The sequence below is a fragment of the Phocoena phocoena genome, chromosome 1 (assembly GCF_963924675.1).
Source record: "Phocoena phocoena chromosome 1, mPhoPho1.1, whole genome shotgun sequence".
Lineage (NCBI taxonomy): Eukaryota > Metazoa > Chordata > Mammalia > Artiodactyla > Phocoenidae > Phocoena > Phocoena phocoena.
Window position 1 is genome coordinate 30,240,034 of NC_089219.1, and position 27,091 is coordinate 30,267,124.

The following is a 27,091-nucleotide window of genomic DNA, read 5'->3' on the forward strand; positions in this document are numbered from 1 at the left end:
ATTTTAAAGCCTAGGCTCTGCGTGCGACATCCCTAAAGTTTTCTCCTTTTTACAGTTCTATCCCAAAGAGCTTCTGTTCTAAATTGCCTACTGCCGGTACAAAAGAGATACCACACTCCACATTTTCTAGACCTCAGGCCTGTTTCTGTCAGATATCTCCATTTGCTTGAGGAACTCACAGGGCTAATTCAAGTGTCCGAAGTTCCAGTGGACCCCGTCGCTGAGATCCTTGGGGGTGAGGGGCTTATCTTTATTTTCACTAGCACTGGTGAATGGTTTCAACTGTCAAATCTCAGAACAGATGCACCCATGGCCTTCGAAATGCCAACCGGGCATGAAGAAAACGAACAGAGTTTCTAACTGCATATTTTTGTAGAATTTAATAAACAACTTTTAAAATGTTACTGCTTATGTTTCAATTTCTTGTGTCTGTGTTTCTGCCCCTCTGAGTCACTGGTCTTCTTTTTGTTCCTGTTCCTATTTTTCACGTTGTGTGTTTCATAGTAGCGTACACCGACTTTTCTGGATCGTTGCTGCCGTGCTTCTCGCCTCCGCTGTAAAAAATGGCGCACACACACAAAGAGGGAGAAAAACCAATCAAACACTGAAAGCCATAAAACAGGCCCCTCTGTTTCTCTGTGTTCTATTTCCACGCTGCTCCCACAACTACCGGAAGCAGCGCCAACAAGGGAGAGTTCACCTCACAGACCCAAGTCTGCACTTCCATTGTGACTTGTGAACACTCCAAGTTACAGATTGTCATTTGGTCCAACCCTCATCCAACGCTTGAATCTTTTCTCCTGAGCTCCTGACAAGTGGCCCTCTGGTCTAAGGCTGATCGCTCTGATAACAAGCTCTCCACCTCCGAAGAGGGCCCCCTCCAGCTCTGGAGGGCCCAGTTACAGAGCTGAACTTCACAGAAGGCGGTGATCTGTCTGCCTACACAGCTCTGCTCCTCACGTGTCATTTCCCTGAGGCCACATAAACCCAGCGGACTCTTCCAAACAGTGGTCCACGTGTCTGGGGATAGTGATCAGGAATTCGTAAAACAAGACATAAACTCAAGGACCTTCATGCAGCAGCCCACTCCTTGATCCTGTTTCACTGACCTCAACTAGGTCACTTAGGACTGGGGTTTCTTTTTTTTTTTTAGCGGCACGCGGGCCTCTCACTGCTGTGGCCTCTCCAGCTGCGGAGCACAGGCTCCGGACGCGCAGGCTCAGCGGCCATGGCTCACGCGCCCAGCCGCCCCGCGGCACGTGGGATCTTCCCGGACCGGGGCACGAACCCGTGTCCCCTGCATCGGCAGGCGGACTCTCAACCACTGTGCCACCAGGAAAGCCCCGGGACTGGGGTTTCTTGATTTCAACTCTAGACCATTAGTTTCTGCAAGAGTGAGTCTTAAGAAATGGACTTCCCCTCTCTACACCTGGGGGACGTTTCAGACCAAAGCACGTACTTCCTTAGATGTAAGCGTCCTGCGAGCTTTGTTCGACTGCTCCTCCTCCCTCTGTGCCTTCCTCTTCTTTCCCTTTCTGGTAGGTGCTGGAAACGAAACACAAGCACACACAGAGGAAAGAAACAGGAATTTTTTAATTCAAAATGTGTCTGAATCCTAAGGTGGGAATGAGCTTGTTGTGCTGGAGAAGGAAGGCAGAGGCCGGTGTGAAGGGAGTGTGGTGAGCAGAGCAGAGCAAAGCAGGACGAGGCTGGAGGCTGCCAGACCTGGGGGTGCTGAGTGGCCTTGGCGGGGTTTGCGTTTGTCTTGAAAACACACTCAATGTAGGAGCTAGTAGTCCAACCACATAAAGAATAAATACATGAACCATCCTACCCCCAGAAAAAAATTTGTCTTCGGACCCACCCTTAGATTACAATGGTCATAATGTACTCTTTGGAGAGGAATTCTCCCAAATCACCCATTTAACCCCAAGACATGTGCAGAATAAAAAGAAGAAAAGCCAATTTGTGTGATAAATAGTAAGTGAAACCAGGGTTACCTGCCAGATATGATAAATATCTGTGTGGATGACAGTACGAGAGATACTTTGGAGATTAAACTTAGATTCCCCAATGTGCTAAAGATGCAAATCACATCTACATGATCTTAATAATTTAACTGTACCTGTATCTTCTACATCTTCTTCAGCTGTTCTTCTCTGTTCTTCGGATTTTGCAAAAACCACTTTACTCAGTCCCTTGGATATTCTGTAAGGGGAAGAGCAGAGCAATGAAGCCATCCAACATTCCCCACCGCTGCCCACACAGGCGCTGACGCAGGGACCACGACAAGCTCGCAGATTAACGAAACCCCGCTGCCCCTTCACGTGGTTAACACCATCGGTAGAAGCAACATTGTTTTGGCGGCTCCTGGGCATTTGTAAAAGACAGAACTATCAATACTAAGCTTCTCATACTTCAGGCAGTTGAATTTGAAAAACGTACAGATCACTTTTAGAAAACGGCAATACCCTCCCCCGCCCTACAAACACACTGGCTCCAATCCTCATGGCAAGTTTCTGTGAAAGGAATGAGCAAACCGCAATTCGTGAGGAGATGAGGACGCTACCTGACTGCTGAAAACTTCTTAGCTTTGGCTTTGTTTAAAAACCTCTGGTACTTAGCAATCTTCTCATCCAGGGCTTGAATAACAGCCTTGGTGTTGCTTCCCGCGTGTTCTTCCTGGGACTTTGCGTAAGACTCTTCCTCTTCGTCTCCTTGGTGTTCCTGTTCCTCCTCCTCCTCCTCCTCCTCCCTCTCCGCAGGAAGGCTCTCCAGCTCTTCATCAATATCAGACATCTCCAGAGGAACAAGGTCATCCCCAGAAAACTGAGGCACCACGTTGATTTTGCCGAAGTTCTGCCGGACCCGCGCCACAATCAGCTGCATTTCTGAATCGGCGCCACCATGGCCGGGCTCCTCTTTTTCCTTCTCAGTGACGGATTCCGACTCCTCACCCACAGTGTCTGTGACGTCCTCTTCTGGGCTGTTCTGGGCTGTTTCTGTGGCCACTTCCAAAGATGAGGAGGATGGAAGCTAGTCAGGCCAAAAAGGGGTGGGGTGAGGAGAGAAATGGAATCAGAAAATGAAAATTGAGTCCCTTTTTTAAATTTTATTTTATATTGGAGTACAGTTAACAATGTTGTGTTAGTTTCAGGCATACAGCACAGTGGGTCGGTTACACATACACATGTATCTATTCTTTTTCAGTTATTTCCTCATTTAGGTTATTACAGAATATTGAGCAGAGTTCCCTGCTGAATTTCTGAACTTCCATACCTTGCTCTCAAATGAGGCAGTCCTCTTCTCAGGACTAAGGGCAAGTATCGAAAGCATGCACATCTGAGTCATACTGTTAATCTATTTTAAGTCAATGTGCATTAAACCCTGAACCCAGCATGGAAGGATCAGAGGAATACAGCTACGGTCCCAAAGGATGCGCCAACCCTGAGTATTTAGCCATCAAAACCAGTCAACTGTACACTGTAGACAGGGGAGGTTCCCTACACTGTTCCTGGGGACTGCAAGGAATGGGGGTTGCTGAGAAAGCACATCCCAAATGAGCACACACCTTGGGACTTCCCTGGCCGTCCAGTGGTTAAGACTCCATGCTCCCAAGGCAGGGGGCACGGGTTCAATCCCTGGTCATAGAACTAAGATCCCACACACAGCATGGCCAAAAAAGAAAAGGGTAATTCCAAATGAGCGCACACTGTAACAGAAGAATGAAGGCCCAGCTGAATGCTGAGGGCGATCGCAGCACTAGTTTAGAAAGTGTGAGGACAGAGGAGAGGCACTGAGGAGGCACCTCAAAGGAAGGAAGGTGTGAGGCAAGAGGAGGGAACCTCCTAGGAGCTCAGAACGAGCCCGAGGCGGCCTGTTTCGGGGAAGGGGCGGAGGGAGCGTGGGCTGGCGGCGCGAGCCCTCACGCAGCTGACGCGATTGTGCACTCACAGCTGAGGCTCGCAGAACTCAAGGGATTTCCCGAAGGCGAAGGTGGCTGCGCGAAGCACTAACTGCGTCAGGAATCCACGAGGTTCAGGAAACTGTGTACAAATTCGTATGTACGTTTCCGTGCATTTTTCTGGTAAGGTGGATTTCAGCCTTCGGATTCTCAAGGGGGTTGCTGCCACCACCAAAAAGAGGAAAGGAGGAGAGTCACGGAGCGGGGGCGGGGGACGACGGACATTGACCATCTCAAGTTAACGACTAGACGTGGAGGAAGAGTTAGAGAAAGCCCACCGTTCCCACACAGGGCCACACGGGAGCAGGGGCGGCCTCTTTGGGTCAGAGGCCACGGCCACGTGGCCCGCCCGCGACGTCCTCCCAGAGCCACGACACACCAGGCTCACTCCGCCTCGCGTGCTGCTCCCCATGCCTGCAACGCTCGCCTCTCGTGACACCTGCGGAGCTCCTGCCTCCCATCACTAGGGCCCCCCCTCAAAGGCCACTTCCTCAGAGGCCGTCCCTGACCACCCCAGGTACGAGGCACTGCTCTGTCTCCCACAAACCCCTAACCCTGCTTTAGCCTTCCTGACAGCAATCAGTACGTTACATCCGTATCTGCTTACTACGTGACTCCCTGCAGGACGATAAAAGTGGGCATTTGGTCCTTGACCCCCAGTTCCTGGCACAAGAGCTCCTAAAACCCTTGGAATCTCCCGGGTTAAGACAGGGGTATCTTGCTTTTGTCATCTGTAATAAGCCCCTCTCCCCCAGAGTTATGCTAATGAGATGACTGTGGTGGGACCTCGCTTCAGACTGGGGGCTGGTCACCGGAGAGCCCAAGCAATTGCTGAGAGGGCTGGAGATTGAGTTCAATCACCAGTGGCTGATGATCTAGTCAACCGTGCCCACATAATGAAGGCTGAACGTACACACCTTGCATACAAACCCTTAAGGACGGACGGGCTCTGGGGAGCTTCTCGGTTGGTGAACACATTGACGTGCTGGGAGGGTGGCCTGCCTGGAGAGGGCATGGAAACTCCACACCACCCTCTACCCCATACTTTGCCCTATGCACCTCTTCCATTTGGCTGTTCCTGACTTGTTTCTTTTGTAATAAACCGGTAGTCATAAGCAAACCACTTTCCTGAGTTCCTTGAGTCTTTTCAGCAAATTATCAAACCTGGGAACCTCTGAATTTGTAGTCAGCTGGGCAGAAGTGTGGGTAGCCTGAGAACCCCATCTGCAGCTGGCATCTGAAGTTGGGGTAGTCTTGTGGGACTCAGCCCTTAACCTGTGGGGTCCGCATTAACTCTGGAAGTTACTGGACACCCAGTTGGTGTCAGAGGCTTGCATAATAGGTATGGAAAAACGAAAGCTATTTGGTATCAGAAAACACCAAATACTCCTCCACTGGCACGTGTATGCGTGCGTGTGTACGTGTGTGTGTATACGTGCAGGAGGGCAGGGCCTCGTCCCGCAGTACTGGTTGTTTGGCGGTTTCAGTGGGGAGAAGGGAAAAGGTTGAGTAACATCAGTTTCAGATATGTTGATTTTGAAATGCTGGAGAAAATATTCAAAATGGAAATTTATGGCTGACAATGGAAACTCTGGGAATGGAGCCCGGTGAGAGAAAACCAGAGAAATATGGACCCAAAAGACTAGCATGGAAGCAGAACTTAAAGCCACTTCTTCAAGAGACTTGGCTGAGCTCCGACAAAGACCCTAGAAATAGACAGGCAAAGTGCCAAAGTTGGAGCCCTGAACAGTCCACTGCCGGGGGAAGGACATGGAACAGTAGGGAAGCTTTTCAATCTAGCCCAGAGGCCCCAAACCTAAGACTTTCCCTGAGCATCCACTGTACCACTCTCCTTTCCCACCCGACCACGAGCTTCTTGAGGGCAAGGACCATGTTCATTATTCCTATGCTCCCAGTTCCTGGCACATGGTTGGGCATAATGTCCATGAAACAAAAGCATCTTGGAAATGCCTGTTCTTCAAGCAGAAGAAAAGACACGAAAACCACAGGAGCACTCACATTTAATGAGCGCTCCTTTCTCAAGGCCCTGAAAACTGGCATTTACACTCACGCTTCTATCATACATCTACTTCCTGGTCACCACCCCACCAGGTCACAGCAGTGGCACCCTGGGATGGGAGACACTGCAGTTGAAAGTTCTACCCTAAAGGGAAAAGACGGTGGTCCAAAGACACACCACACCCAGGTCAGTAACCATGCTTCCCGAGACAGGGGTCCACCCTTCTCTTACCTGGGGGGCTACAGGGGGCTCTGCACTGGGCGGCTTGACAAAGAAAGGAATCCGGCCCCTCTGCCAGTCATTGAGGACCATCTTCCCCACAGTCCGCACGTCAGGCTCTCCACCCTGAAATGTCGCAGGAAGAGGCCCAATTAAATTCAAACAAGAAAACCACCTCCTGGTTTGGAAGCACGGTGGCGGTCCCAGTTGGCACCATCTACCTGCCAAGTTTCGCACTTCATACTGCTCACACACGCATATACAAAAGGTCCACACCACACACGCACACACCTGCAGCACGTCCCAGTCTGAATTCTCACAAATCCTGGCTTACCTTCAATAACTTCCCTGTCCGGAAAGCTAGCTTCTCAAGAAAGTCCTCAGCGTTCTCCCAAGAATCAATTTTGTACGTCTTGCTGATATATTCTGGCTTTGCTCGTTCAAGTACAGCACCAATGTGGTCTTCAGGAGTCTTAATTTTCTCAACTTGAACCTAAATGTTCACAGGAAAGCTCTTGTTTACAAACTTGATTACGGGAGGAGTGAAGTTCCCAGTGTTCTCTGTAACCATATCTGAAAACAGATTTCAATGCCTCCAAGCAAGCAGGGCCTGGCACGAGCTTGGCCTGGAGGTGGCGAGATGCGGTTGGCTGAAAGGAGTGCCATGGACAGCCGACCGCAGCCGTGGAGCCCAGAACTCAGCTCTAACCTCAGCTCACCACAAACTGACAGTGTGACTTCCGCAAGTAGTTTAAACTGGAACCCTTCGTGCTACTGACTTGCAGAAATGGTTAAAAGTCCACCCATCCCAGGACACAAAGAGAAGGGAACAGTTTAAGAAAGAAGGGGAGGAACCGTACAGGATGCACAGCCAGAAGCACTGGTTAAGGTTAAGTGGAACCATTTAAAGCTCTCGGTCGTCTTCAGAAACAAGTGAGGAAATGACCGAGTTCCAAAATGACTCAACCCGTAAACCCATAAAGATGAATTATCTCTAAACATAAACAGGCCCTGCTTCCCTTTGGAGCCCGTGTGTAAACGACAAACTCTTTTGTGGGATGACATTGACCAGATATGCCCACGGTTCCACTAACTCCTCAAACAGGCTTAAGTGGAATGGAGAGACTGCCCTGTTCAGTGTCATGTTCCTCAAGTTTGGTCAGACAGGCTGACCCCAAACTGTCTGCTGAATGAGTGAAAGGCAAAGGTATCCAGAGTTCCCCACAGAGCGCTGGCCCCAAAAGGCAAACAAAGAGCCTCTCGGAACCAAAATACTCACGACTCCTTTCAGCACAATGTCCGTCTCTGAGTCCTCAGAGGGGTAAACCACACCGGGACAGTCGATAAGGAATATCCGGCGCATCAAGGTAATATACTGCCAGACCTAAAAAGCAGAGACTTCCCCAGGTCAACCCCTGAAAGCGATTTCACAAAGCCCTGATGCTCAAGAAACCGGAGAGGGGGTAGCGGTCAGAGAGGAGCAGCCTGCTGTGTAATGAAGCTCCAAAGCCCCTCCTCTCTTTGGGCTGCGCATGAGGCACTTCCACGAGGCATAAACCGTAGTCTCCAACAGCTAAGGGTCTAAAAATAATGCAGAGGCAGGATCTCCATCTAGTATTGTGCAATAATGTCCAGTAAAGCTTTTTCTGATTTTTAAAAGTACTCCTGGAAGCTTGATACTGCTTGGCCCCTGTTCCTTTCAGCAGAACCATGGTGCTCCCCAAATACCCTGTGTTCCAGGGTAGGACCCCCAACTAACAGAATCTACCCTAAAATTGAATTTTCTTTCTTAACCCAGGCACCAAATATTCTTGGGTTAGTTCTGTTTATCAAAGCAAAAGGCTGGAGTGACAATTTAAAACAGACTCAAACGGCACGTACCGAACCATGCCAGAGGCAGGCAGTGGTACACAAAGTACTCTTAGTCTTATCAAGAAGGGCAGAAACAGCTCCAGGACGCTGCCAACTATTATATGGAGACTAAACTCCCAATGGCGATCTTCACCCAAGAGAAGCAGAGAGACATCTCCACGTCCTGAATTATCACCCTCCATGGAAATAAAGTAAGTCAAAGCAAATAAGACCCCCTTGAGCCAGACATACCTTTGTTTCACCTGCAATGGGGGCCACATTGCAAACTTTCTTGGAGCGCAGTGTGTTTATGACAGAGCTCTTGCCAACATTTGGATAGCCAATGAACCCCACGCTGATCTGTTTCTTGTCAGTGTGCAACTGTTCAAAAACGAAGAATAAACACCACATACATGCAGAGTGAACATCCCATGGGACAAACAGGTTGTGTTACTTTGCTGCCATAAAGAATACAGTACAAAACTACTGCTACGACTTGATTTCAAACCCAGACACGCACCACCTGCAGAGTCCGAGTGGGCTGCATACACACACTCATTAATAAATCAGAGGTGAGTCAGCTCCTCGGTCACTCATGTGAAATTGCTCTTGAATGTTTTAAGGTTAAATGTACGTAGGTTGAGAAACAAAGGAAGAAATAGCTTGTGAGTCGTCAATTTAGAAGAACACCATCCACTGATAAAATGTCTTCAGGGAAGAGAACCTTAGCAGATGCAGCAACCGGCAATCCCATGACCCATCCCTCTTCTTCTCTGCACAACATATTTTGCATTTTCACTGCTAAAAGTAAACAACAAAAGAAAAGAAAGGCAGCTTCAAAAACTAGATCACTGGGTGAAAGTCTCAAAGAGGCAGAGCTCAGGAAGAGTCTACAAACGGATGGGGACTTCTGACTAGAGACGGACGGTGGAATGCACATCCCTGCCCACCTCGTTCCCTCCACAAACTCCACTGGAACCACAGCCGTGGGAATTAACACACACACACGCCCATAGAGCCAAACATATAAAACCAAAGCACGTGCTGGAGATGAGACAGAACAAACTAATGTGTGATATTAACAGAAGACTAGCAGTTAAAAAGTAGTATCTAACTTGGCCCCACTACAAAATATGAAAGCTGCATGGCTGCAAAGGTAGAAAAACTAAAAATGCAGCAAATATACTGCCAATGAATCACAAAAGACCTTGGGAATCAGCAGTACAGACCCCTCTAAGGGTGGGACTGAAATCCAGAAGACTGACCAGTGGACCGTCTATAGAAATAGGCACACCTCTCCTTCCCCTCCCTCGCCTGGCATGGGTGCCCAACTTCTCTACCCTAGAGCCTTAGGAGAGATAATGACTCTTTTGAAACCCTGCATGTCTGAAAATATCTTTAATTTTCAGACCTGAAAGGGACCCTAGATTTAGAGATAACAGTAATTGAAAGCAAGTGTTCCCAGAGTGATTAGTTGAAAGTCTAAACACTGAATAGTACAACCCCAGCCTCCTACTCCCACTGAGTTCCCAGAACCCTGGCAGCCAGGTCTATATACGCCCAAGCTGGACACAGGAAGACTCCCTTCTAGGGAAACTCACAGGCCCAGGAGTAAAGACCTACAGACGGGACTTCCCTGGTGGCCCAGTGGTTGGGACACCGCGCTTCCACTGCAGGGTACACGGGCTCGATCCCTGGTTGGGGAACTAAGATCCCACATGCCGTGCAGTGCGGCCCAAACAAAAAACAAACAAAAAGCCCACCCTACAGACACTGACATCTAGAGTGTCCCCCAACAAAACACTGGGTTTCTGCCCAGTCACCTACAGTGAAATCTCTCATTCAACAAGCCCACTCCCTGCATAAAGTCTCTCTAGCCTTTTTTTGGTGGCTCACTCTTCAATGAGTGGAGAACCAAGAATAACCAGACATCTGAAGTGTGACTCTAGTAGAAAAGACAGAAAAACAGCAACTTGGAGGAAACAGTGTCAACGTACGAAAATGTAGAGGAAAATTTCCAAATACCACTATCATTATTCTCAGAGAGAGAGAAGCCAGTGCACCCGTGAAACAAGAACAGGCTATAAAAGGGAGCAGGGCAATTCATAAACAAGAGCTTTCAGAAATCACAAATTAAAAGTGAGACGCAAAATAAAGTTTGCGATAGAACAGCTAAATGATCAAGTCAAGGAAACTTCCCAGAAAACGGGGTAAAATGTCATAAATGTGCTGAAACAAAGAAAAGATAAGAAAATTCAAGAACTGGGAATTCCCTGGCAGTCCACTGGTTCGGACTCTGCGCTTCCACTGCAGGGGGCACGGGTTCCATCCCTGGTAAGGGAACTAAGATCCCACAAGCTGCGAGGCGAGGCCAGAAAAAAAAGAATGGAAATTCAAGAATTAAACCAGGACATAAAACCAAATTCCTGAACAAGAACAGAGATGAATGGGGGCATATGGCGTGGGGTGGTTTCCAAAAAACAGTATAGGACAAATAACGGACTAGAAGTCCCGTCCATGCCTAGCTCACTGAACAATAAAAGACCCACCTTAGAGCACATCATTGGGACATTGTAAAACAGGAACTTTTTTCAAAAAGATCCCAGCCACAAAGGATTAGGAGTCCGAACGGTCTCAGATTTCTCAGTGGCAACATCGGAAGCCAGAAAACAATGCAATGTGGTGCCTTCAACATTCTAAGAAACGGTGTGAGGGTAGTATGAAGAAATTTACAGAATGCAAGGTCTCAAAAAATGTTCCTCCCAAGCACTCCTTTTCAGAAAGCTTTTGGAAAACAGGTTCCATCGAAAGGAAGGAGTAAACCAAGAAAGAAGAGGGATCCAATGAACAAGGACAACACAGGGAACAGCCATGGGAATCCCCCATTCAGAGGACGGGGAAAGGATATCCCAGGAAGACACGGCTGCAGCCTGGGGAGCAGCCAGTCCACCTGGAAGGGAGGCGCCAGACACTCTGAAAGTTCCCACGCTACCAGAGGACTTGGTGATATGCCAGTGACCAATGAAACGGAGTTAATCAACACCAGATAAAACAGAAGGTCCTACTAGAAAGGAATTAAACTCATAGCATTGTGCATCAACAAGGACTGACACTTCAGTCATAATAACCTAAACACTAAATGAGTAATAGTTTAGCCAAATGTCGTACAAGGACAGAGCGGGTGGAGAGGGAGGACGGGGGTAAGAAACCTAACCCTCATTTTCCATAGTAGGAACTTAACAAATACGTAAAACTGAGGGGGGTGTGAGATCAAGAAACAGATTCATAAGCATATATAAAAAATATGGAAAAAAACACCAGAAGTAACAGCTATGAGTTGGACGAGTTCCTTCTGGGAAGTGGGGAAGGGTGGGACAGAGGACAGGCGTCCTTTGTTAGAAGCCAAGTAAGATTAAATGAACACACAAATACAAAGTTGCAGGTACAGAACATGAAGCTGCGAGAACACGTGCTTTCAGGGCCTCCCTGAGGAACTAGCACCTGACCAGGGATCCGAGGCTGGGGTTCGGCAGGGTGCCTCCCAGGCAGAGGGAAGAGAAATGCACAGCCCGGGAGCCCAGAGTGGGGATACACTGTGGGGAGGGGGCCCGTCGTCATCATCGCGCAGAGGGTGGACCATCCGGTGCCAGGGACACGGCAGAAAGGGAAGCGACGTTTGTCAGGGATGGGGGTACAGGCTGAGCTACAGAGTATTTCAGAATCCCTGAGGCTCTGTGCGTGTTCACATCTCCAGAACACACTGTCCTCACTACCGAGAAGATGTGGAAGGTGAGGCTGGTAACTCTCTGACACACCCTGGGAAGAGAAATTCTCACACAAACCCACAGCTGTCCAACTCCAGGGGGGACAGGTCAGGTTGCAATACCTTTCCAAACTGCCGCAGAAGCTGAATAAATGCTCCTTTGCCAAAGGAGTTAGTAAGACTTGCGTGGAAAGCAAGTGTCGGGTAATCTTGGGAGAGGATGGCAACCCATCGTTTCTAAAGGGAGAAAAGAAAAGAAGCTGGTAAACTGTGAGCTGTTTATTTACAACATAGGAAGAACCAGAGCTTGAATAACAGGATGGTACTTCAAATACACAGTTGTCTAAGGAAGATGTTAGCTGTCAGTCTTTGAAATATTTTTTTCAAGTATGACAGTTGATGCTTTGTCTTTTTTTTTTTTAATTTATTTATTTTTGGCTGCGTTGGGTCTTCGTTGCTGCGCGCGGGCTTCCTCTAGTTGTGGTGAGCGGGAGCTACTCTTCGTTGCGGTGTGCAGGCTTCTCATCACGGTGGCTTCTCTTGTCACAGAGCACGGGCTCTAGGCCCATGGGCTTCAGTAGTCGTGGCATGCAGGCTCAGTAGCTGTGGCACTCGGGCGTGGCTGCTCCACGGCACGTGGGATCTTCCCGGACCAGGGCTCAAACCTGTGTCCCCGACATCGGCAGGCAGATTCTTAACCACTGTGCCACCAGGGAAGCCTGTCTTTTGTCTTATAAACACAAAACAATATTCCAAAAATGCCTTCATTGCTACTAAATGCAACCAATGTAACATAATGTGAAACAGACCTGGGGCCTCGGCAGCCGCCTCTTCTGAAGGGCGCACACCATTCATCCTATGGGCACTACAGCTGTCCCACTGCCAACCATCAAGGGTCAAAGGTAACTGCCCGGGACGTCCCTGGTGGCGCAGTGGTTAAGAATCCGCCTGCCAATGCAGGGGACACGGGTTCGATCCCTGGTCTGGGAAGATCCCACATGCCGCGGAGCAACTAAGCCCGTGTGCCACAATTACTGAGCCTGCGCTCTAGAGCCCGCGAGCCACAACTACTGAAGCCCGCACGCCTAGAGCCCGTGCTCTGCGAAAGAGAAGCCACCGTGATGAGAAGCCTGCGCACCGCAACAAAGAGTAGCCCCCGCTCGCCACAACTAGAGAAAGCCCGCGTGCAGCAACAAAGACCCAACACAGCCAGAAATAAATGAATTAAAAAAAAAAAAAAAAAAAAGGTAACGGCCCATCATCAATGAAGCTGATTTTAGTTTTGTTTTCGATGAGGACACTTGAATGACTACACCCTCAATAGTGCAACACCTTAACTGCTGCCCCAACTCCCAGAGACCACGACACTGACTTATTCGTGGGTGACTCAGAGCCTGCAGAAGCCGTGTGGCCTTGGTCATCTGTTCTGCATTAGCAACTGTACTTACCGTTGCCCAGGTCGGAACAAGGTCACATTTGTTAAGAACAAAAATGAGGTGTTTCCAGGGTTTCTCCTTTTTCAAGTAAGTCTCAATGTGAGGGGAACGGGTACCCATTGGATCTCTAGCATCAAGAACTTGAACTACAACATCTGATGAATCTATCACCTGCAAATTCAAAGAGGCAAAAGTGACTTGCTACAGGAGCACAAGGGCAAAATGAAAGAGAGAAGACATTTAGGGGAACCTGGGAAAAATAAAGCAACAATAGAGATAACCTCTCAACGGTCTTATGAGGAGAGCAGGTGGTGGCCAATCTCAAAGCCCAGGGATCAGTACTCAAAAAATTGTTTTCATCCTGTGAGTATCTGAAACTTGTTGAATTCCAAATAGAACTAGCTTGCATGAAACCAGTCTATTTCACAACCGCTATGTATTAGTGAGCAGAACCATTTACTTCTTTTTTTAAAAAATATTTTATTTATTTATTTGGTTGCTGCAGTTCGAGGGCTCCTTAGTTGCAGCAGGCTCCTTAGTTGTGGCATGCGAACTCTTAGTTGCTGCATGCATGTGGGATCTAGTTCCCTGACCAGGGATCGAACCCAGGCCCCCTGCACTGGGAGTACAGAGTCCTATCCACTGCACCACCAGGGCAGTCCCTCATTTACTTCTTAGACCTCTAAGCTTCCATGTTATAGATTTTGAGTATTTTACAAAAAAACTAAAAAATTTTGTTTGCTTTCATGGTACTAGTTTCCTATCATGTTATATTTAATTATGTGACTATGCTTGAAAGTCTTCATTACCGAGAATATTACTTGAGTGTGGACCTAAAACTCAGCCAGCTGAAGAGAACTAGACTGGGACTCAGGAGACACAAAGCCTCTTGTACTAACTACCTTGGTAAGCTGGGGAAGGTATTCAAGCTTTCTAGACTTGAATTCTCACCTGTAAAATGAGAGGGCTGGACTAAGTAACTCAAAAATTCTCATGCAGCTCTAACCATGTATAATAAATCTCAACAGGAATATCATTTTAGCAGGTAATCCAAAGAAATATTAACAGAGAATATGTGAATCTATGCAATGTGGTTATTACTATTATATGAGTAATAAAAAATTGCGGTTATCTAGAACAATGGTAGTACGTGCACAGACATATCCATCCTGGAGGTGGAATTTGTATTGACAGAGCTTCAATAGATCCAAGTCAGTTTTCTCATATAAGATCATGAAAGCCAAAGGAACCACTCAGTGAGACAGAATTTAAAGTCTTACCTTGTAGAGTTCACCCCATATTCTTTTAGACTGTCCCTTTTTATATATCTCTTCTTGGGCTTCATTTCTAAATAAGAAAAGACCCAAAGTGAGCAAATGAAGCACTATAAAGATTAAAAGGATGTTTTAGGGAAAAAACCATGTGCCAAGGGAAAGCGGTATCAAAACTAGTATCAACATCACTAATTATTAGAGAAATGCAAATCAAAACTACAATGAGGGGCTTCCCTGGTGGCGCAGTGGTTGAGAGTCCGCCTGCCGATGCAGGGAACACGGGTTCGTACCCCGGTCCGGGAAGATTCCACGTGCCGCGGAGCGGCTGGGCCAGTGAGCCATGGCTGCTGAGCCTGCGCGTCCGGAGCCTGTGCTCCGCAACGGGAGAGGCCACAACAGTGAGAGGCCCGCGTACCGCAAGGAAAAAAAACAAAAAAACAAAAAAACAAACCTACAATGCGGTATCACTTCACTCCGGTCAGAATGGCCATCATCAAAAAATCTATAAACAATAAATGCTGTAGAGGGTGTGGAGAAAAGAGAAGCCTCCTACACCGTTGGTGGGAATGTAGATTGGTACAGCCACTATGGAGAACAGTATGGAGGTCCCTTAAAAAACTAAAAATAGAGCTACCATATGACCCAGCAATCCCACTCCTAGGCATATATCCAGAGAAAACCATAATTCGAAAGGATGCGTGCACCCCGATGTTCACTGCAGCACTATTTACAATAGCCAGGATGTGGAAGCAACCTAAACATTCACTGACAGAGGAACGGATAAACAAGATGTGGTACACATACAGAATGGAATATTACTCATCCATAAAAAGGAATGAAATAGTGCCATCTGCAGAGATGTGGATGGACCCAGAGATTGTCATACAGAAGTAAGTCAGAAAGAGAAAGACAAATATCGTATAATATCATTTATATGTGGAATCTAGAAAAATGGTACAGATGAACTTATTTGCAACGCAGAAATAGTCACAGCTGTAGAAAACAAACTTATGGTTACCAAGGGGGGAAGGGGGGGTAGGATGAATTGGGAGATTGCGATTGACATATATACACTACTATGTATAAAATAGATAACTAGGGCTTCCCTGGTGGCGCAGTGGTTGAGAATCCGCCTGCCGATGCAGGGGATGCAGGTTCGTGCCCCCGTCCGGGAAGATCGCACATGCCGCGGAGCGGCTGGGCCCATGAGCCATGGTCGCTGAGCCTGTGCGTCCAGAGCCTGTGCTCCACAACGGGAGAGGCCACAACAGTGAGAAGCCAGCGTACCGCAATAAAAAAAAAAATTAAAAAAAAAAAGATAACTAATGAGAATCTACTGTACAGCACAGGGAACTCTACTCAATGCTCTGTGGTGACCTAAATGGGATGGAAATCTAAAAGAGTAGATATATGTATATGTATAACTGATTCACTTTGTTGTACAGCAGAAACTAATACAACATTGTAAAGCAACTATACTTCAATAAAAATTAAAACAAAACAAAAAAAAACTAGTTGTAGACAGACCAAAAACTGACTTAATTTAAAAAATGACTATATCCAAATGCCCACTGACAGACGAATGAATAAATGTCACGTATACATAGTGGAATACTGTTCAGCAAAACAAACAGATACAACACACACGAGACAACATGGATGACCTCGAAGACATTATGCTAATGAAATAAGCCAGATACAAAAGGACAAACACCGTACAAGTGCACTTACGTGAAGTACTATTCAAGAGAGAAGTCAAACTCATAAGAGACAGAGAACAGAATGGTGGTTGCCAGGGGCTGAGGAGAGGGGGGAATGGAGAATTAGTGCTGCATGGGTACAGAGTTTCAGGTTGGGATGATGTGAAAAAATTCTGGAGGTGGATAGTGGTGATGGTTGCATAGTCATGTGAATGTACTTAATGCCACTAAATTGGATGCTTAAAAATGATTAAACTGGGACTTCCCTGGTGGCGCAGTGGTTAACAATCCACTTGCCAATGCAGGGGACACGGGTTCGAGTCCTGGTGCAGGAAGATCCCACGTGCCGCAGAGCAACTAAGCCTGTGAGCCACAATGACTGAGCCTGCGCTCTAGAGCCTGCAAGCCACAACTACTGAGCCCATGTGCCACAACTACTGAAGCCCACACACCTAGAGCCCGTGCTCTGCAACAAGAGAAGCCACTGCAATGAGAAGCCTGTGCACCGCAATGAAGAGTAGCTCCCGCTTGCCGCAACTACAGAAAGCCTGCGTGCAGCAACGAAGACCCAACACAGCCAATAAATAATTTTTTAAAAAGATTAAAATGGTAAATTTTGTTATGTATATTTTACCACAATAAATTCAATTTTTAAAAAAAGCACCTATAATTAGGCAGTCTGTCACAGAGAATTATGAAAAGGAATCTGAACCATAATCCACACTCCACAGCTCCCACGTAGAGTGAAACTTTCTTGATAAGGTTGAGAATCTGCTTATTTACTAGCCTCAGAGACATTTACCCAATGTCCCTGGAACAAGAATAGTTTTGTTTCTCCCCCACTGCCGACTGTACCCTTTGGAGGTGGAAAAAATTCAAATCAGCAGAAGCATACAGGTCCAAATAGTTCTAAGAATAAATTAACTCGCTGCCTCTTTTTGCTTGGCCTCGAGCGCCTTGACTTTACCTCTAGGAGGCCCAGGGCTAGCGATGGACCGAGGACAGCACCAAGGCAGTGGCAGGGGACAGCACCTCTCCGCTAGGGCACCTCAGGAACACATGTGGGAGAACTAGGAGAACTAAACTGGTAAACTGGAGGGTAATAAGGCTGCCGCCTATCAAAAGACTGCATATTCTTTGACGTCATTTCCCCTAAGAATTTATCCTTGGGGAACAATTAAGAATGAGAAAGAATTAGTCACATTGATGTTTTACCTTAGAGTTGTTTACCATAGGCGAAAACTTTGAACAGCATAAATGTCTAACCATGGGACTGGCCACAACAAAAACCTACTCCGACATGAAACATTATATTGCTGTTGACTAAGAACCGACATGGAAATATATTCTTTTTGTTTTGTTTTGTTTTCTGTTTGTTTGTTTGCGGTACGCGGGCCTCTCACTGTTGTGGCCCCTCCTGTTTCAGAGCACAGGCTCTGGACGCACAGGCTCAGCGGCCATGGCTTATAGGGCTCCATGGCATGTGGGATCTTCCCGGACCGGGGCACGAACCCGTGTCCCCTGCATCGGCAGGCGGACTCTCAACCGCTGCACCACCAGGGAAGCCCCTGGAAATATATTCTTAATAATTTAGAAAAATATATTAAAATAAAAGCAAGTTAAAATACAGTCTTAAAGTATTATATTTATAAATAAAAACATCCAGAATAATGTATATATATATATATATATATATATATATATATATATATACACATATATATCCTTAACTGATCCTTGACCTTCTTTTGGGTATGAACCCCTATGAAAGTATGATGAAAGTTATGGATCCTTCTTCTCCTCCCCTTCTCTATAAAGAACAAAACTCCTCTTCTTTTATGCGTGTACATAAATTTTCCATATTATCTTCAGAGGGTCACAGAAACCTCAAAGGCCATCAATGAACTCCCCCCACCCCCAGTGGTCCAGAGGAAACACTGATATTCACCAAAATATTAACAATGCTTACCATTAGTGGAATTATGAGTGCTTATTTTCTTTTTGTTGTATTTCCAATTTAACTATATTTTAAAAATTTGTCTATGATAGAATATACTGTTATTATTATGAAGAAAGTGTTATTTATTTTTATTTGGGGGGGGAATGAAGAGACCAATAGTAAACAAGCCACCTTAAATTATCTTTAGTCTGGCCCCAACCAGTTTCACTAATTTTTCTAGTCTAAGGGAAGATCTCCACCTATGAGATCAATCACCGAGCTTCTTGCAGGTAAATAACTGTAAAGAAGATGTCCATTGCAGAAGAGCAAATGAGGAGATATGCATGAACTTTAAAACCGTACCTCACACCAGTGTCTTCAGCTACCAAGTCACGATCCTTCCCCTGGTCATAGCTCTCAGTGGACGTTTCTGCATTTTCTATAAGTGACTGCATATCACTTGCAAATAAATTTGGTCGCTTCCTCTGTGCTTTAGGGCCAAATGTAGTTTCAAAGCTTTCAGTATCAAGGATGTGCACCTTTGAGTTCTAAAGAGAAAGGAGAATTACAGGTAACACTAAGCAAAGCACTGAGAAAAAGCAAAAAGTTCAAAACCTATCTGGGAAAGGCTTTCTGCTTTCATTTTTGCAAAGTTCAACCCATACCAAAATCTACAACACGGATGCAGCCTGACTTCAAATCAGAAATCCTTATTTAAATAGCAAATGCACTTGTTCCCCTCTTCTGAAGACTCCGTAAGCTTTCCTGGAGAAATACAAAATACAAATAGTCAAAGCAAATATGAATAGCTGTGTGTAAGACTTGCCAAAAACTCTGCTTTATTTCATTTATCATAAACTTTAGTCAAATGTAATTACTGCTACAACGCTGAAAATTAACTTCTTTTTTCTGACCTTTTTTTTTTTTTTTAGCTTTCAAACAAGTGCATAAAATTCGCCAAATTCAGATTTTTGTCAAGGATGATCATGCTCAAATTTGTGGGGTTTTTTTTAAACCAACTGTAGGGCTTCCCTGGTGGCACAGTGGTTAAGAATCCGCCTGCCAACGCAGGGGACGTGGGTTCAAGCCCTGGTCTGGGAAGATCCCACAAGCTGCGGAGCAACTAAGCCCGTGCGCCACAACTACTGAGCCTGCGCTCTAGAGCCCTCGAGCCACAACTAGTGAAGTCCGCACGCCTAGAATCCGTGCTCCGCAACAAGAGAAGCCACCACAATGAGAAGCCTGCTCACCTCAACCAGAGAAAACCCCGTGCACAGCAACGAAGACCCAATGCAACCAAAAAAATAATAACAATAAAATAAATAAATTTATTAAAAAAAAAAAACCAACTGTAAATGCCAACTTTTTCTTAGAAGTTAATTTCTTTCATGGCTAAAAGGAATTGCTTGTTTTGTAAGATGCATTTTAGTTTCAGATAACATTTTTCCTAATTTAGGTAACGTTTTTATTAAATGCACATGCAAAGTCTTCAGATGAAAAACATCTAGCAAAAGTCCAAAATAATAGTTTAGATGTGATAAAAGGAACCTGATCCTAACTAGAACTTGATGTGGAGTTACAGGCAGAGGAATTTTTGAAACAGGATGAAAGTCAAACTCTGAGTTAGGATCTATCACGTAACAGTATGTTAACAGCCGGCAGAGAATATCCTCAAAAAAAACAAACACCCTCTGCCCCCCAGTACAGGCTCCTCTGTAAGCACCAGCTACGAAACACGGAAGAGAGAACAACCCAGTGGCTTCTGAACTTAACAGACACCTCTCCAACTCCTAAAGATCCTTAAGCTATTATCAGAGTCTCTAACCCATCTCTTAGTTTAGTTTTACTCACTACGCTCCAACAAGGGAACATCCCCAAACAGAACAGTCACGTTTTACATGAGAACTAGGTTCTAATGTCACTGGGAAAATTATGATCAAAATTATCCTTGAAAATCTCTCAGCCTATAACATACAACATACCTGGACCTGTGTCTATAAACCTGTACCTTAGTAAGTACAAGGTGGTAATATGTCTATACACTAAAATACAGAGACAATATAAGTTACAGTATTTCCACTGTAGTACTGCTACAGAAACATAGTAATTGTAATGCACATACAGGTGAATGTGCAAAAGTTAAAAGCATATCTGGGGCTTCCCTGGTGGCGCAGTGGTTGAGAGTCCGCCTGCCGATGCAGGGCACACGGGTTCGTGCCTCGGTCCGGGAAGATCCCACATGCCGCGGAGCGGCTGCGCCCGTGAGCCATGGCCGCTGAGCCTGCGCGTCCGGAGCCTGTGCTCCGCAACGGGAGAGGCCACAGCAGTGAGAGGCCCGCGTACCGCAAAAAAAAAAAAAAAAAAGCATATCTGATTTGACTCCACTGTGCAGCAAATCTCAGAATCAGATTTCATAACGAGTAGCAGATATCGCACTAAAATTAAAACAGGTAAGGTTCTGCAAGGCCAGAGCAGAAAGCTCATCAGTTACTGAGTACCTGCCTGCACCGAAACACAAACTCCTGCGGCTGTGGGCCCTTCACTCTACGCGTCAGACATTTAAGCACTGAATTTTAGAAGCACTGAACAACTGCCATGGGCAACAAAGCAATAAATCCATAACAGAACTTCTCTGTTCTTCTCATAAACAGGAGTCAATAGTTTGTTGAAAGATGGCTTTAGGGAGGACAGAGAGAACAAAGGAAATGAGCAACTTGTCTGTCCTTCACGAGTTTCCCTGAAAGAACACAGTCACTCCACTGATAGGTGCCATTCTTCTAGTGTGTCATAGAACAAAGCATAATTGACAAACCCTGAGGCAATAAGCAGGCCTTGGGTTTTACTTTGTTCTGCAAGTAAACGCTTTTCTTTGAACTGTTTAATCCGTGTTTAATCCATGTATGCATGTCAGTGTCTTCTTCCCCTCCTCATGCTGGAACTGAAGCTCTGCGCTGTACTTATGTACATTTTTGGGAATTACTATTCAAAGCAAGTAAAAATGTGTAGGCAGGCATTAGGCCATTTCTTTGGTTCTGTGTGAAACTAATTCCAATCAAGCCAGATTCGGTCTTTACTGCACTTCTAACTTCAATGATTAACAACCAATCTGACTGGCACCCTTTCCTTCAGCTGAAAAGACTCTCTAAGGAACTCTCAAGAAGCTGAAAGTGCTCAACACCAAAGGTCTCCCTCCTACCAAGCCAATCCTAATTCTATGTTTCCCCAAAGTTTGACGGAACTACCACTTAAACAAGCTTGCTTACCAAAACCATTTAAAAATAGTATTGATAATAGCCATGATCTATTTAGGTCTAAGTAAGCGGTGGCCTAAGTGCTCGCCATGTGCCAAGAGCCTTACTGGATGTTTCATCTGCATCCAGTCACCCGAGGAGGGGGTCACCTTGACTTACCAGTCAGGGAAGTGAAAGCTCGCAGAGAACCCTAACTAAGGCTGCGGGAAGGGACGGAGCAAAGATTAAAATTCAGGCCTGACTCCCAAGCCTGTGCTTTGGTCCACTACTATGCCACTGAACTTCTCCAACAGAATTCGGTGCATGCTAAAGGTGAGACCCCTAACAAAGGTGAAAGGAGAAGTCTCGGAAAGCAGGCACTATTCTCTATGGAAAAACAAGAGCAAAGTATTGGTAGAGAGGGATGTGCATGGGTGGCTGGGAACATCCTCCATCTTACATGAGGCCGGATTCGATCATGGAGAAGAGACATGGGTAACTTGCTTTGCTTCATGACAACTTTGTATGGATCCTTCAAGACCGTGTCCATTTCCTCTTGAAATTTTTGTAGCGATGACTGCTTAATCACACGTGTATTTCCTGTTTTACAAAAGAATGTTGTTGTTTAACAAATAGCTCCTTACAACTTCCGCCTCCATCTTCCCAGGGACACAGTGAAAGGTAAGATTTTATTTTATTTTTTTTTTATTTTTTGAACATCTTTATTGGAGTATAATTGCTTTACAATGGTATGTTAGCTTCTGCTTCATAACAAAGTGAATCAGTTACACATATACATATGTTCCCATCTCTCTTCCCTCTTGCGTCTCCCTCCCTCCCACCCTCCCTATCCCACCCCTCTAGGTGGTCACAAAGCACCGAGCTGATCTCCCTGTGCTATAAGGGTAAGATTTTAAATTGCCCTCACTCACCTAAACACCTGACACATCCATCCCACGTAGCCATTTTCAAACTTAAAAGAAGGAAAAAAACAAAAAAACTGCCTCTCCTGCACTCATACACTAAGAACTAATCCACCAACCCAGACACACAAAGGGTTTCAATAGTTCTCCAAGTCCAATTTCCTGACTGGATGAAATTGAAAAATAAACATCACTGAATGGAACTGAGATTTGACAAATGTCCTACTTCCTGCTAGATCTGGCAAAGAAATTTGGAGCCAATCACAGCTGATCAGTTAGCATACTCAAGAGAATCCCGAAGCACAGCACCTAAGAGTCACAGCTCTGGTTTTTAGGGTTATTAGGGTTTGAAGGCACTATTAAATTAATAACAAAGCCCTGCAAGGGAACAAAATGAAACTATATAACACTGCTCGGAGAACACCTTGGAAGTGAGAGATCGTATTCACTAAACAGCGCATTGCAGCACAAATGCCAAACTCAAGGTGAAGACAACCACGCTGGGGATGGTGACAATGACAGCGGTTAAAGCTTCTATTGTACTACTTGCTGGACTCTATTCTAGGCACTTTACGTAAGAATATTTATTCATTTAATTACCACGACAGTCCTACGCAATAGGTGCTGTTTTTATCTTCATTTTACGGATGGAGAAATTGATGAGCAAACTTAAGAACCAGACCATGGTCCCAGATATGGCAGAACGAGGCCTCAAACCCAGGAGGTCTGGATCTAGTGTCACCGGACCTTGCCACCATGCTAAAGGCCTCTTGAAGGAGTTCTCTCGGACACTCTTCTGTGCTGTAGTTTCCTAGGGGGTACCAATCCCACCAAGAGACGTACGAGATGTGCAAAGGTGGTTGCCATCTGCCCCCCAGAAGAGAGGTCAAACAGCAGGCAAAGAATGCGGTCTGACCATCTGCTGTGCCCACACAGCTGGCAGTGGCTGAGGGAAAGGCTGCAAGCCCCAACAGAGATGAAGGTGGAGTTTCCAAAGGAAGAAATCCTGCTTCCCCAAGGCCTCTGGAGATACGCTATTCATTCCTGGGAAGGACCAACGAGAGGTCCTTTCGTTGTCACTCAGTCCAAATACAACCCCACTAAGAAAAAGTGTTTCAGAGGAACTTCAGGCTAAAGGCACAAACACGCCTGCAAGGCACCTCTCAAAGTCACCTCTCCAGGTGACTGGAAATTAGGAGAGGAGCGTTCTAATGAATGCTAGTCATTAAGGATGATCTCATCTGTCTAAGGGGTTCACTCACAGTGAACAATGATGGGCTCTTTTCAAAAAGAAGTCATTTATGGAAGCCACCGCCATGACTTTTCTCTGCATTTTTCCCACGGTGGGGACTTCTTATCTCATCCCTTTCTCATACTGTCCTTGGCAGTTCCCCTCACCCCAGATACCTGCCTCTTATTTTTATTTATTTATTTATTTTTGGCTGCATTGGGTCTTTGTTGCGGTAAGCGGGGGCTACTCTTCACTACAGTGTGCCAGCTTCTCATTGTGGTGGCTTCTCTTGTTGTGGCGCACAGGCTCTAAGGCACACAGGCTTCAGTAGTTGTGGCGCACGGGCTCAGTTGCTCCGTGGCATGTGGGATCTTCCCGGACCAGGAATCGAACCCGTGTCCCCTGCATTTGCAGGCGGATTCTTAGCCACTGCGTTACCAGGGAAGCCCCCAGATAGCTGCCTTTTAGATACCTGAACATTCTACCCTTTTCCATACAGCACACATTTTCTAGGGTAAAAATAGCAAAGGACCGCACTCACCAAACCACTTAATGTTCGGCTCCACTCTCGCCACTGTGCCAGAGGCCACCGTTGACTGATACTGCAGAGGCTTAATCACTTTACCACGGCTGTTCCTGAATTGAGGAAATAACAGATTCGGGTTGACAACAGAAGCAAGGCTACAGCGAAGCTGGGTTTACAGAATACGCTTTCCATCAAAAGGACCTCTTTTTTTTTTTCTCCTTCCAGTTTTAAGTGATCATGAAACACAGATTTTGGTAAACAAAAAGTACTTCTACATTCAAAACAGACTGCCCCAAAGCCACTTAACCTCTTGCAACAGAGCACGTAATGATTTCTGCTCGATGAATAACGACTAATGACCACGTTTAAAAATCTGTTTACTGTTTGTTTGCTTTAAAAAAGAAAACTGCATACTTGAGTCTTTTTTGGATAATTATTTGAAGACTGGTTTAAATGAATTTTAAGTAGAGGGTGATTTATGCTGGAACTCGAAATTCTAAAACAAACTGCAGAGTAGGTGACTAAGGCAGATTAAGTTCATTGGCATTTGTGTTTTAGACACATCTTTTAGAACGGATGAAGAATCCAATTACCAAACAAATTGAATAAGACAAAATAAGACCAGGTCGCAAAATGCCACACTCAGCAAGCCCCTGTGGTAGAGGCTGCCTCAGCAGGTCTGAGTTGTGATGAGTTTCCAAGTGCCACAACGTTGTGATCTAAAGTTTGTCATCAGAAAAAACAAGTTTTCTGGCCGCTTTCATGACACCATCCTACGTGCTTTGTTAAGGAAAAGCAGATTTCTACCTGACAGATATGTACCTTGAGATTTAACATGCCATCTGTGTAGGCCGAGGCTGTGGGGAACAAGGCTGTCGTACAGTACAGTGACACAATCACTATTTCACCCCCTACTGCGCATGTCTTTAACCCAAAATTCAGTTTATCATATAAAACGGTATTTGAAAATACACTACTCCTACCTGGGGAAAGCGGGGGTGGGAATATCAAAGGCTTAACAGGTATCAGCTATAAGTCAAGGGCAGGAAGGGAAGGGGAGCGGACACCAGCGCCCACGCTCACCTGCGCTCCTTCTGCCTGTACATATTCAGGCGTCGGATTGTGGCCCGGTCCCTCATGTTTTGGCCTCCTGCTCCCTCAACTCGATCTAGGAAACACAGAAGTGGAAGGCACACTATTTGATAGCCAACAAGTCTAAGTATAGCCATTGCTTCAAACACACCAACTAGTTCACTCAAAGCAGGCAAGCTGCCACCTCACTGCAAAATCTCCACTTTCTCCACGTGTTGCTCCAACAAAGTCATTCCTGGAAGCTACATGGTATGACAAAGTTGACCTAATCTGGAACCCTCCGTAGGACTGTGTTTGAAAATGGTAGTAGGTAATATTTCTGAGCACTAATTATGGCACTGTGCTATCCACATTATAGGCATCGTCTCATGTAATCCATACAACAATCCTACCAAGAGGGATGCATTATCCCCATTCTGCAGGTTAAGACACTGAGGCTCAGTGGGCAAGCGTCTTGTACAAAGATTTTTTGTACAAGAGCCAGAATTTGAACAAAAGCATCAGATCACCATCTGTGTTCTTAACCACTAAGACACCTACCTCTGGGTCTCAGTTTAACAAATACTGAGTGCCTGCTACAGGCAAAGCATCACGAAGACTACGATTCTGACACATAAGTGTTCCTAATGTATCAGTTTCTTAATTTCCTAATGTTTGACCTTAGTTTTATCAACAGCAAAATAGGTAGTAATTCTTGCCTTACATCTCAGAGAGAAAGAGAAGGACAAATTAGCATAGTAATACCGGCTTAGCTTCTCATTTGGGGATGCCTTTAAGTCATCTGTCTTGAAGTCATGCAGTAGAAAACAGGCAGAAATCACAGGACTGGTGGCTCTACTGCTCACTACGTGTGCCCGCTGTGACAAGACACTTCCCCTATTTTGGCCCAGTCTCTTCACCTATAACATCATGATCTCTAAGGGCCTCTTCAGGTCTAACGCTGTCAGATCCCAGTCTCCACAAACTGAATAATTTATCAGCGGTCCAGGTAAAACATTCAACATGAATTAAAATCAAAAACTTTAGGCCATATTTTAATATGTTTTATTAACTAAACCCAAATGGAAGGGATTCCCCCAAAGGCTATCTTGTTCATTCTGTGGTGGAACCTCAACAAAACTCATACACATCTTCAAAAACATCTTTACTGAAACAATCATACTTATCTGTAGCATTTTCTATGCACTTTACCGGATGCGATGATTCCAAGATTTGAAATGCAAATCATCATGGGATGATTCCAAATCTACTACCCCTTTCTCATTTAAATGGTCAAAGCTAAGGTGGTAGGCAAGTGTGGCCAAGTGTAAAGGGCCAGCTGGGTCAGGCTACATCACTTTTAGTCTGACTTTGTCTAATTCATAGTACTTCTAGTAATTCCTTGAGCTGGAGAGCTGGACTCATACAAGACTGTACTATATTGGGGGAAGGGCTTCAACACCTGACACACACAGGGACCCAAGAAGAGGTCAAATTTAAGTGTCCCTTCCAACTCAGAGCTTCCCAGTCTCTGCACCTCACAGGTGGAGATGCCCCAAGGCTGCCAGGCCTGAGTGTTCACTTTCCCGGCTTTACAGCTGGTGCCTGCCATCTAGCCTTGCCAGGCGTGCACGACTGAGCCCTCCTCAGGGCCTAGAAACAAGTAATCATCTTCTCCCTTCTCATCCCCAAAGGCCACTCTGCTTGAAGTCACTCCAAGCAAGGCCACCCGGTGTCCCTCCCTCCAAGCTTCCTCCAAGCCCCACCCTCCGCGAGCCCCGCCGCCCGTACCAGGATTTGTGCTGGCTTTAGAGGGGTTGATGGTGCTCCGTCCTTTGTACTTGGGCTTCACCATCTTGCCGACGGGACAGGGACCGGAGCGTTGGGTCCGGCCTAAGTGGAGTAAAAGATCTCGTAACTTCCCAAGCCGGGACGAAACAACCC

General features: G+C 45.9%; 1 protein-coding gene across 2 annotated transcripts; it reads right to left on the reverse strand.

The window, feature by feature from the left end:
* Nucleotides 1-362: 362 nt before the first annotated feature.
* GNL2 (G protein nucleolar 2) lies at nucleotides 363-27,091 on the reverse strand. 2 transcript variants are annotated; one of them, XM_065878420.1, is made up of 16 exons: nucleotides 26,939-27,091; nucleotides 25,160-25,244; nucleotides 24,092-24,186; nucleotides 21,857-21,996; nucleotides 18,530-18,714; nucleotides 14,534-14,600; nucleotides 13,266-13,424; nucleotides 11,941-12,054; nucleotides 8,307-8,435; nucleotides 7,483-7,587; nucleotides 6,538-6,696; nucleotides 6,216-6,329; nucleotides 2,570-3,036; nucleotides 2,126-2,208; nucleotides 1,460-1,545; nucleotides 363-554 (listed from the first exon to the last, which is right to left on the reverse strand). In XM_065878420.1, exons 1-16 carry the CDS (start codon nucleotides 27,000-27,002, stop codon nucleotides 402-404), a joined length of 2,205 nt encoding a protein of 734 aa, XP_065734492.1. In that variant the 5' UTR covers nucleotides 27,003-27,091; the 3' UTR covers nucleotides 363-401. The 2 variants fall into 2 exon arrangements, with proteins under 2 accessions (XP_065734492.1, XP_065734502.1); XM_065878430.1 differs by lacking the exons at nucleotides 18,530-18,714; nucleotides 24,092-24,186; nucleotides 25,160-25,244; nucleotides 26,939-27,091 and having other exon boundaries at nucleotides 21,857-21,876.

Coding starts and splice junctions, on each gene's coding strand:
- GNL2 (XM_065878420.1), bottom strand. CDS start 27,002: ATGGTGAAGCCCAAGTACAAAGGACGGAGCACCATCAACCCCTCTAAA. Junction 12,055..13,265: donor TTGTTCCGACCTGGGCAACG/GTAAGTACAGTT, acceptor TTCTCCCTTTAG/AAACGATGGGTTGCCATCCT. Junction 8,436..11,940: donor TTCTGCGGCAGTTTGGAAAG/GTATTGCAACCT, acceptor GTTTTTGAACAG/TTGCACACTGACAAGAAACA.